Consider the following 12166-nt stretch of genomic DNA (forward strand, 5'->3'; position numbering starts at 1 on the left):
AACTTACAGGCATCTGCAAAACGTCTCCAGTCTCGCTATCAAATGTCAGAACAACTTGCCACAGTTGTTCATGAATGACAGTACTGTTGTCATAAACGTTGGTGAACTGCTAACGTAGTAGAATTATTTCACATATTAGCAGCACTGTGAAGCAATCTCTAAAATTACTGTTCAGTCATCTCCTTCAATGATAACCAGCACATAAGTAACTGTGTTACTATAATGCTGCTATGACACACATTAGCGGAGCTATGTGAAAGTGTCTGATGACTGATTCACTCATTAAAATCATCTGAAGTCACATCAGTTATTTGGTGATTTGCTTTTCACTAAACATGGGCAACTGGTGGCTTTGGAGGCACATGGCCCTCTGCCATCTTTGTTGTGCATGAGATAGTTTCCAAAAATGGCAGGAAGAAGGGAAAGCAGGCAAGAAGGCAAATGGATCATATTTAAACCCAATATGATGAGCTGTTATTTCTTAACTATTGTAAACCTAAATGCATTTAAAGGTAAAAATAAAAATAAATTAAAAAAAACAAGCACTTTGATTCAATAATCTCCATTTACAGCTGTTCAAATAGCTCTTTACATTAAATGAGTTTCTCCAATCCTCCGCAATTTGGCTTTCTCATAGACACAAAGACATTATTGTGACCCTTACAATAATCAACATTCTCCAGCCCTGCTATACTGTATAATCCGCGATTTGCAAGATACATGATGTAAAAAAGAGAACAAAAGCATGGACACAGCTTCAGATTATGCTTGCGATAAACGTATTTGCTGGTTAAGAGAACAAGACAGAGATGCAGCAATTTTTTTAGTTTGTTGTAATGGCTTGTTACTGGATACGTTGGGAAAAGAACATCAAATAGCAATCTTTGATATGGATACTCATAATACTTGATATAGCACTAATTAAACTGTCTATAAAGCATTCCATGCAGGGAAATCCCACACAGTAGCTCTTGCTTATTCAATATATAATCTTTTCAAACTTGGCACTCATGAATACAAAAAGTACAGCGGCAATGTGTAAAACACCAAGTTCAGCATATTCGCACAACAAATCACTGTGACAACCCATAGATTACTTGTCAGAACACACCTCTTGGGTGAGCGGTGTCAGGCCACAGTTTGTCCCTGAATGCGGAGTGTTGCATGTCAGGTCAAAAGTTAAGGAGCCAATGGCAGCTCCAGATGGTAGCTTTCCACTTTTGGAAAAAGACGGTGTCAAGAAACAGCGCAAGTTCAAACATGAGATATATTGACAGGAGGATGTATTTTGAGGCAACATGCCTGGCTTGTCATGGATATGTGACCGTAAAGAATAAAAAGATGCAGATCAGAGTGAAAAAGGATTGAAGCATCAGTGAGTTCGGCAACCAGATAAAGACTCACTCATATTGATACTGGATTCATGTCAATTCTCCTTTCAAAACTAAACTTGCCTGCTGTTCTCCTTACATCTGATTCGGGAAGCACTTCTGCCACTTTATAATATATTGAAGGCCTCATTGTAAGCTGCCTTGCAAATAGCCTCCTCCTCTTCTCACCCCTTGTCCCCTTTTTTTTCCACTCTGTCTGCCAACACCAAAATCCAGCTGACCGGTACGTGGTGTACAGTAGGATCAAATGTCGAGTGGCTGAATGCACTCGGTGCCGCAGTCTGCTGTGGCTGAGAGTGGCATGGTGTCGTCTTCCTCTGGTCAAGGATGTTGCCAACATTAACACCATGTTTGACAAAACATCGACTCACTGAATCGACTTTGTTTGGTTACTTCTCATCACAGTGTTGATCAAGAACTTTAAGCACTGTTAGCCTTCCTTAAATAAAGCTTCAGTTTTCTGCACATTATTCACTGACAGAGAAACAAATTATAGACTTTGAGGACACGTCTATAGATTATGTATATTTGTCTTCCCTGCCATGAATTAATTCCACTGATATGGCTGACATACTCTATACTGGGAAATAATAAAACAGATTGTGAGGGTATATTAAAGCACACTGATCTTTTACTATTAAGGGTAACAATAGCATTTAAATATGTTTGCAATGGTAATGTAGCATGTCCCTGTAGCAAGACCAGCTCTTATGTCTTTTGAAAAAAGTACCAGAGCCAAGTGATTCTTGATTTGTTCTGAGTGCACTAGAGAAGGTCCATCTACCTACCTACATGCCTACCTGCATGCCTGCCTGTCTACATAAACTTGTAGATAATTTAACACTACAAAACATTAAATACAGAAATTAAATGTAGTTTATGCTGTCAGTGTTCTTTAATAACCACTGTGGGTTTCTGTCAGTCCCATAAATCAGTGGTACAAGGGCTCATCCCATCGTTGGCTCAATCGGCCATGGTTGTCCAAGCTAGGCTTTTGGGTACGACGCCACTGCATGTTTGAAATATCTCCCTGGTACAACACATGATTGTAATGAGGGCCTTGTTATCAGGCTTTCTGTAGAGCTGCGTGATGAAACATTCATTATAATGTGTGTTAAAGCAAGAAGACATTTAAAACATGCCCATTATACACACATATGAATGTCGATAACAATAAGCAATACGCCTTTTGATACCAGTAAATGAGTTATGGCATATTCAATCTTTGACAGACAATGACACTCAGTACTTCAATAAACAAACAATGCTCAGATGTCTAAATAAATAATTTCAGGGTTGTTGTTGTCATGTCGATATACTTCTGTTAGCCTTAAGAAAACAACTTCATTTATAACTCAAAGAAATAGGTTAAAAATATCTTATGCTATCTTAGACTATATTTACTACCATGGGTGAACGTCTTAGTTTGATTCCGTTAACAATCCAACATAAAGTTTCCTCTCTGTGCTTCATCTACTGCCTCACTGTACCATCTTCATCATATTTACCACGGTAAAGAGATGAGGCCATAACCTGGCAACAGTGAGCGGTGCATGGTCCTACTCCCCCCAGATCGGTGGTAATAATCAAAACCAACAACGGGCATTCAAACAAGCTAAGAAAAGGCTAAAACCACAGGGTCAACCACAAGCACTGAAATCAAGTCATATTTTCAAAAGAATTTAATGTCAAGTATTTCTTGCCTCAATACTTTGCACCATTATAACAAAAGACCTGACAGTATCTTAAATGTGCACACATGTCCAAAACAAAACACGTACAGTAGGAAAAAAAAGTATTCTTCGTACTGTTTGAACACTGTTAGAAGTGCTCGTAGCTGCTCGTCTAGTGATCACACCTTGCTGTAATCACTTAAGAAAATCTCTTTAGCTCTCATAGAAATAAAAAACAAAACAAGTAAAAAATGCACAAATCAGAAACAAAAGGTGGAAGACAGTTGGACAGTCTTACAAATAGGTTCAAAACTAAATCTGCAGCCAAAACACAAAACCAGTTGATTTCAAAGGAGAAATATCTGCCTCACAGCGAGAAGGTCCAGGTTTATATACCTGCCGGGGCCTTCCTGCGTGGAGTTTGCATGTTCTCCACTGTGTGCATGGGTTTCCTTCGGGTACTTTGAGCTCCTCCCACACTCCCAAATCTTGCATGTGAGGACAATTGGTGACCCTAAATTTCCCTTGGGTGTATGGGGTTGACTGTCTCTGTGTGTGTTTGCCCCATGGCGTCCTGTCCAGGGTGTTACCCGACCTTGTCCTTTGTAAATAGAGATTGGCTACAGCACCCTGCCACCCTGCACGGGATTAAGCAGTACAGATGATGCATGAATGAAAATCTGACTATGCAGTTGAATTTCGTACAGACCAATAACGATGCTGTGTCTAAGAGTTGATTTCAATTTGGTGTGGAGCTGGATGGGTATTGCGAGTTGTTACTAGTTGTAACTTTTATGGCCTCAGAAGGATGTGAACAGGATTTGCCTATTTTACATACTTAATAAAATGTCAAGACCTTCTTGTTTTCAGACTTTTAAGAGTATAGCACCGAACACTTTTTTGTCAAACTGTATCAACATCCATATACCTCAGAAATGTAATATCAAAATGTGCCTCTGACATAAACTGTTAGAAATGTCTGTAGAATGAACATAACACTGATAGGGATGCAATATATTTCTATATTTGTAATAAAAAGGGACTTGCTGTATGTGATGCTTGGAATGAAAATTTGTGTAGTGTTATTGCAGCGCTCTGAAGCTCGGGCTTTATGAAAGGCACTGTTATGCAGCATTTTCTAATTTCACTCTTAACAGCCCAAGAAGCACGTAATCACAGCTACAAGCTGTCCAAAAGTAGTCCGGTCTAAGCAAAAAGGCAGGACAAGATGATGGCACAACATTTTCTTGAGCTTAAGGCATTAAGGGTTTTACCTGGAAGTATCAAAAGCTTTGGTGAACTTTGGTCCAAGACCTTTCGCAGGAGCACATTAAGGACTACAACTATATTTTGTGATAGAAAGATCCCAGTAAATATTTACCTATTGAAACAGCGGACTCCAAAAACATTTTTTCAACAAACTCGAGGTGTGATCTGCCCCCGAGGCTTTCACTAAACAATCTACAATCTCAGTTTCTGAGTGGGGTCATAAAGCGGTTTAGAAATTGAAATTGAAAAAATAAAATAGTGTCTTTCTCAGTATTTAGTACTGCATTGCATCTGCCCAAATATCTATGTCTTATAAGCTGCAGAGCATGACAACATCCACAGAAATAGCACTGCAAAAAAGTGATTTTAAAAATGCAAACAAACACATATAAACAGACTCCTGAAACGTTGTTACTATAGATCTGAAATGGATCTTTTATAGTACTCGTGAAAGCCATAATCAAATCTAAAGCTTCTTAGAAAAATAATGGTCTCCTGAAAGACAGACACGGGTACGCATACAAACCAGCATGCTAGGAAGTTCATGAGTTCATTAGGTGCTTTCCTCCTCCTGTGTCTGCTATTATTTACAAACACCCCTTTAAGGATTTCGTTTTGTTTCAGAACGGTAATGTATCCATGAAGATTTTCTCCACTATTGGTGGAGGGGGGACCAGGTCCTCCAGTTTCAGGTAGAAGATGCGCTGCAGGCCCTGTGTGCAGAGAGTCCTCAGTTCAGGGAGTTTGCCCAGGAGACGAGAAAGATAGTTGGGCTGTGTTCGGCTTGCTTCTGATCCATTTCCACTCACATGCTCCCGTAAACAAGTGATGACGTGAGTTTGAAAGTCCTCGACCCGTTTGGGCTCCTTCAGGCCGTGACGATCTGGGGGGTAGAAGACGCTCCAATGAAAAACAAAGCTCCAAATATATACATCCAACTAAAGATTTCACCAAAGGGAAAAGCAAACAAATGCTCGTACCAGTGATGATGACCAGTGCTGCAAGACAGGAGAACAAAGAGATGTCTAGATTCATGCGGTGGAGGTTCTGGGAGAAGTCCATGATGGAGTCAATCCAGCCACCGAAACTATGAGTGCACTGCAGTCGATGGAGAACCACGCCGTTACAGAAGATCAGCTTATTCTTCTCTGGATTTGACCTGCACAGTTTTGAAGCATTGCTGCAGTTAGAGCGTTGAAGGGTGTAATTGACGTGTTGAAATGATACAAATTTCTACAAAAGAAACTCCACCTGTATGCTAGGCGGAGAATGAAGAGCTCCACAAAGGCGGATTCAAGAAGCAGCTCCTGGTCCTCTGTGCAGAAATCACTGAATCCGGGGAGAGTTTGAGCCCAGTTTCTTATCACATCCAAGGCGCCGGTAAGCAGGTCGTAGAACTGCTGAATGTCACCGGCGTCTTCCTTTTCTTTCAAGTTGCCCACTGTCTCCTGATACTGAGCAAATAAAGAGAGGGGAGGGAGATACCTGTAAATCTCACTGATTTCACGTTTCCATGCAGCCTTCATAAATAAAATAAAATGACATCTTTACAGGCAGCGAGTGGAGAGATTTACCTTGGAGTAGTCGAGCTTTGCGATGGTCGGGTTCGATTCTAGCTGACCCCTGACGAGAGAAGTTATGATGTTGACACTCGGGGTCGTGGACGAAGCCTCGACTGCAGTTTTGGGCTTGGAGGGCAGGCGACCTCTGCGACCTTTCAGGCTGTCAGTGCGAACAACTGAGAGAGGGACAAGAAGACGAGCACATGTTTTTGACTCTCACATGGCCGTGGCTGCATCCAACGAACTGATATTACAGTTTCAGTTTCCCTTTTTTTTTTTTTTTTTCCACAGCTGGCACTGTAAAGCTTGGGTTGCATATGTCTGTGCTTCCTTGCTTTGGTTTCACTGGACTGTCATTGCTAAGCCTGGTTTGTCATCGTCATACACGCATCCGTCACTGAAAGCTTTAGGAGATGCCGACATTGCCTTACCTTCTTTGACCATTCCAACTGCAAGACATTTCTGGAAACGACAGAACTGGCAGCGGTTTCTCCTCCTCTTATCCACAGGACAATCTTTATTGGCAAGGCACACGTACTTTGCATTCTTCTGGACAGTTCGCTAAAAATTGAGAAGCAAGAATTTTATTAAAATGTTGCAAAAAATGTGACATTGTGAAAGACAATCATATATGTCAGCATGCGTACAACTCACGACTGTGCAATATCTCTAAATGATTTGCACTTTTTGCATGTTTTAAAAACACCTAAACTGACCTAAAACAACTCCTACATTGCTGCCATATATAAGGAGCATTTTCATAACATATTGAATAAAGAATAAACAAGAGTTGTCTTAACTTTTTGTTTATTCATTAAATATCATGATTTAATATCATCTTGCCACCAGTTTATGTTCTATATGGGAGTAGTAAACATAGTGCTTATTGCTTTGTAGAGGACATAGTTTGTCACATTTGACCAAAATGAGCAGCAGTGTTTTATAGTTTATTACAAATATAGCATTGACACTGCTCCATCAGTGTCAGTACAATTAACATGAGTTTATGTTCTTATTATTAATAATAATTACTCATAATGATTGCAAGATTATTGCAATCAGTTTAATAAACTTGTAATAGTGTGCTTTATGCTCTGTTACTTATTGTAATAGTTTACCTTGAAAAACCCTTTGCATCCCTCACACGTACGGACACCATAGTGCTGGCAGGATGCATTGTCACCACAAACTGCACAGCGGCCTTCACTGGAGCACTGATTTGGGTTTTTAGGAGACATAATGGACCCTTCTACTATCCTGGGGCTTTCCAGATGTCCATGCTCCAGAGTCATGGGAGGGCAATGAAGTGGGGAAATGTGTTGCTGAGGCAGAAAGAAGGGGTCTTCCTGGCTGGGCTGGGGCTCCTGGTGCTGCCCCAATGGAGAGTGTTGCTCCTGCGAGGGGCTGAAGGTGAAAAATGAGAGCTGCTGCGCCATGGCAGACTTCTCAGCTACAGAGGACGGCGGCGCGGTGGGGTAGGGGCTGAAAGGGGAATCCCAGACAGGTGCAGACTCAGTCTGAAAGCCTGGTGTTGGAGGGGAAGCAGTGGGATAAACTGGGCTGCCATAATAGTCAGAACCACATGATGATAGCGTTTCATCAAGGCAGCTGAGTGCAAAGGATCCTGGGTAACAACCATACACCTGGAGATCATCCAGCTTGAAGCCTTGGTTCTGCATCTGAGGGCAGGAGCTTTCAGCTACCATGGTGTGGCCAAATGAAACCGTAGAAGCAGGAGGAGAGGTGGTAATCTTGCAGGAGTAAGCATCAAACTCCCCCAAGTAACCATTTCCCACCAAGGTATTGATGCTGGGCAGTGAAGACGTAGACAGCTGGTCCTTTTGGCCACTGATGTCCATCACCAGTTTGGCACTGAGGTCAGGATTCAAGAACTCAGAGCTGAAGTAGTTGTCATGGGGCAGGGATCCATACTGGGTTTGTACACAGGGCATCGCTAGGAAAGAAGACAGCAATATTTAAAACTACCGAAAATGCAGAAATCAAAATGTTTTCACATGTAAGATAAGTAATATTTACTGTTAAGATATGTAAGACAGGTTTTGAAAGAAAAAGTTTGCTTAAAAAGTTTTCTTTGCATTGTTTTTAAATAAAAGCATTGAAAACCAACATAACATAATCACATATCAACATAAACCCAAGTGTGGTTTAAAAGGAAAAAAAAAAAAACAGTAGCCAGCATTAACAACTTGAATATGCACTGCTTCATTTCTGCCAGCATGCCATCTCCTTAGCTTCAGGGCCAATCAGTCGTCTTTAGAAAATGTAAAGGTTGGTTCAACAATGCAGAGAGATATTGGCAGATATTGTGTTACAGACTGTTAAGACTCTGAAAACATCATTCAATGGAGGGCAACCCTCTTCCACAGTGGCTATACCAGGAAGTGTTGCAGATTGTATTTCAGGGTGGGCTGAATGCCAGCTCAAACGAGAAAGATGGCAAAGCCTGTCTGTGTGTGTGTGCATGGCTTGGTGAATGGACGTGTATCCACAAGTGTGCCAACTTCTTCACTTGTATAGGTTTTTCAAAACAAACTCGATGCACATTCTACTTCACTAGAACATTTTTCAAAACTAAAGTTAACCTAAAGTTACAATTTACATTTGATTTATGCTAAAAATGTCCTATAAATGCACTGTGCCTTATATGTCTGCTCATATGTGGCAGACCTCAGTCGTAAAATATGTATTACAACATGTTAAATCATGAGTTATTGGGATACATGCAATTGCTACCTCAGACAGAGGATCTTGCACAAACTTGTAACACTTTCAGGTATATACACTAGATCTGCCAGGTACAAATGAAAAAAGAAATTAACTGGCAATGAGTTGTCGTGCAGTTCTAAAGTAATATATGAATAAGGCACTTGCATAGTAAGCATAGAGATTTAATAGAATATGCTTTATTAAAGTATTCATACACACTCCATACTTGGAACTGCACATATAGTGCTGCATGGTAGTATCCTGTATGCCACTCACAAAAATATGATGAGGTTGGTCTTCACAAAGTCAAACTGATGTTAACAGACAGACTGCCTTCAGAAAGAAGGATTCAGTTCAGAACTGTTGTATAAAGTCGACTAAACTAGTTCTATGAACATGTGCTCCATTTAATAAACTTGCAGCTGAGTCATAACTCTGAAAGGTATTCAGGGAGACAGAACAGAGAAACAGGTGGAAACTTTCAAATAGTTCACGTCCAAAAGTGTGAATAAAGCAGCTGCAAACGTTTTAATACTGCCTCGCCACTATCCTTTCACCTTAACACAGAAGTTTTCATACAGATGCATAAAGCCCAGTAGATCTAAAAAGAAAAAAAGAAAAGAAAAAGCGGACAAACACGAAGCTCACCTCGACTCACCTGGTTCAAGTAAATATCCGGATTGCAATGATGTTCATTTATTCCAAACCAAGGAAACAGATGAATGTCACCTCTGCCAGCTGCTGGGAGCACACACACACACTCATTCAAACACGCTCTCTCACACACACACTAGGTCAGACCAACGCAGACGACTCCATGCACTCTTGTTTTATTTTGGCTGCGTCGACAAAAAGGCGGGTCTATGCCCAAACATGGTAAACGGGCGTTGGAACGTTCCGGGGCGCTGGCCAATCAGCGCGGCGTTCGGCACAGACGTACTTCCGCGTGACGCAAACACGGGATTCCATTGACGCAAAAGCGGAGGGAGCGCGCGTGCTAATTATAAACCGAACACGACAGCGGCGCTCACGTGGGACTATTACTGGATGAAAAGTGCTAAAAATAACCTCGGTTTGGGGGTGCAGCCGGTTTATGAATGGAAATGTAGATATTACACTTATTTAACACCGCTGAGGAGTGTTTTTACACACTAAACTACAAAACACAGGAGTGTTTTTTCAGAAAATGTTACTTTTGTTGTCATAAAACTCATGGAAACTGTTTATATCGACCATAAATTCACAACTCAGAAGAGAGATTTAAAAAAATCAATGTAAAACAATTTATTTCCCCCATATTTCACTTGTGTTATAATTCAGCATACAAAAAATGCATGGAGATATTGAAGTCATGTTTATACACACTCTATACAGATTGGGAAAAAACTAGAAGTTCGCAATAATGAGCTGAGTTGTAACTTTAAATAAATGTAACTTTTAAAAGACAACTTCAATGTAATTTTTACAGTTAATTACAGATTTTCTTTTGCATGGTCAAGATGGCTTTGAAAACAGTTCAAAATGAAAATATAAAGATCTTACACAGCATCTTTAATTCTAATGTTAATATAAACTCTTCAAGGCACACAAGAGATGCTTTGATATTTTATGGCTTGACTAACCTGTCAAAACAACTCAAAATAAACTTCACAGTGTCAAATTCTTTAAACAGTTATGGTTAAGCATGATTTAAAAAAGGTATGTTGGATAGAGCAGACAGAAGTAGAGGATAAAGGAAAGCTCACCAACACATGAAAAAAGAAGCCAAAAGTGATCAAAAAAAGCTTAAATGAAGAGAAAAGAGAGAATAAATGCTACATCTACATATTTATTACATATGCCTTTTTGCATACTTTTGTAGTGTTTTTATAATTTATTTTTATGATCATCATTTTCCAAGAAGTGAAAAAGAAATGCAAAATTTGGCGTTTTTAATTCAAATAAAGTCTTACCATGGTGTAAAACTAAAACAACAAAGTGCTCAAGCAAGTATCTCTATTTACACTCTGTCTGTTTATTTTGCATTCTTTACTCTGGAAGCAGCCGACGATGAGACAGATGCACTTCAAGGTAAACTTAGGAAGCTATATGTTGTTCAACTTTGATTTTATAATCTTATGACATGATTGAACTATTAAAAAAAAAAACATTTATATTGTTCGTAGCCAATATATGAGACAGATTTGTCAATGGTGAACCTGAATAAAGCTAATTTTGATCTTTTTTATTCAGGTTTTTGTATTGTGTTCAACTTTTTTTTTTTCTTTTTCTTTTTTTTAACCATCTCACTGTTTCACTATTGCACAACCAAGGATAAACATAGGTGAGATGCACTCCAGCTAAACGTCCTTATTATGCCTCAGAAAACATGAAAATTGCAACTATTTATACTTTCAAATGAAGGCATTTGAAATAGCCAGTAGCTCTTTCCATACAACAAGGTCACCGTTGGAGAATTCACACTATGGCTATCACGGCCTCAGCTGTAGACATTCGTTTGTCAACATCAATTTAACCATCACCTAATACCTCTTATGTCATGACTTCTCCACAACAACCATTAAAAAAACAACACGCACACTAACACTTGAATCCTCCCAGGGGATGTTTGTTCAGTTTGTGTGGAGGTAGTGAGAGGGATCATTCAGGGTGACAAGTAACACAAATTCAACCTGCAGCTTGTGACTGCCAACACAGCCTCAAACTACCGGAGGTAATTACAGGGGGTTAGAACTTGATGCTGTTGTCTATGTGAACATAAAGTAACAAGAGATAGACATAAAACCTTTCTGTGTTTTGCCAGTCTTGTCATTTCAAGAAATTCATATGTTGACAGACAAAAAGCAAACACATTTTGGAGATCCTTTGAGGACAGAACTTGTCTGCATTTAACGCATCCTATTCAAAGTTAACCATCATTAGAAATACTAGGAGCAGTGGGCTGCCACAGTGCGGCGCTTGGGGAGCAGACTCTTTGGTAACCTGTCAGCACACGGATTCAAACCTGTGAACCTTTGCGATAAAGTTTGCTTCTTTAACCTCGGGGCTGCCCCTGCCACTAAAAATATGACATGTGAGCATAATATACATAAGATTATTTGACTCTTAGACTCTTCAAAGTAAGTTAATTTACTGAAAAATACAAGCCTTTATGTTGTAAGTCGAAGAAAACCTGTGCAAGATCTTGCAAACTCCATACAGAAAGATCCCCCAATCCGAATTCAAAACTGGTGTGGCGTATCATGAGGAGAGAGAGAGAGCTAACCACGCGGCCTATATAGGTTCACTTCAAGAATATATTAGATTCTCACAATTTCTCTCTGCTGTTTCCTTCATCATCAGCCACTTTTTATACTCATGCCAACTGTATTACACACAGGTTGCACTGAACCTTTTTTGCCTTCTTCTTCACCACCTCTGAACGTGTCCTCCTGCTCTCCCTCCCACACTCATACAAAGCCTGCCTCACTGTAGGCTCACATCAGCAACAGGAACATCTCAGCAGCCTAGAATCAGAAATCTAGTAAGTGTGCAGCCTGTAATA

The 12166-nt window shown here is 40.0% G+C and overlaps 1 protein-coding gene across 3 annotated transcripts; it reads right to left on the reverse strand.

Annotated features, from left to right (window-relative positions):
- Positions 1 to 3056: 3056 nt before the first annotated feature.
- On the reverse strand, positions 3057 to 9438 carry LOC308108747 (putative nuclear hormone receptor HR38). Of its 3 annotated transcripts, XM_080461944.1 has the most exons (8): positions 9281 to 9427; positions 7014 to 7849; positions 6327 to 6456; positions 5908 to 6071; positions 5585 to 5787; positions 5314 to 5492; positions 5143 to 5216; positions 3065 to 5046 (listed from the first exon to the last, which is right to left on the reverse strand). In XM_080461944.1, the coding sequence occupies exons 2-8, from the start codon at positions 7845 to 7847 to the stop codon at positions 4954 to 4956; spliced, it is 1677 nt and encodes a 558-aa protein (XP_080318070.1). In that variant the 5' UTR covers positions 7848 to 7849; positions 9281 to 9427; the 3' UTR covers positions 3065 to 4953. The 3 variants fall into 3 exon arrangements, with proteins under 3 accessions (XP_080318068.1, XP_080318069.1, XP_080318070.1); XM_080461942.1 differs by having other exon boundaries at positions 3057 to 5216; positions 9281 to 9438; XM_080461943.1 differs by having other exon boundaries at positions 3057 to 5216; positions 9271 to 9424.
- Positions 9439 to 12166: the final 2728 nt, after the last annotated feature.

This window comes from Lipophrys pholis (assembly GCF_963383615.2).
Source record: "Lipophrys pholis genome assembly, chromosome: 4".
Classification (NCBI taxonomy): Eukaryota; Metazoa; Chordata; class Actinopteri; order Blenniiformes; family Blenniidae; genus Lipophrys; species Lipophrys pholis.

Coding starts and splice junctions, on each gene's coding strand:
- LOC308108747 (XM_080461942.1), bottom strand. CDS start 7,847: ATGCCCTGTGTACAAACCCAGTATGGATCCCTGCCCCATGACAACTAC. Junction 5,788..5,907: donor CAAAGCTCGACTACTCCAAG/GTAAATCTCTCC, acceptor TTATTTGCTCAG/TATCAGGAGACAGTGGGCAA. Junction 5,493..5,584: donor ATTCTCCGCCTAGCATACAG/GTGGAGTTTCTT, acceptor AAAACTGTGCAG/GTCAAATCCAGAGAAGAATA.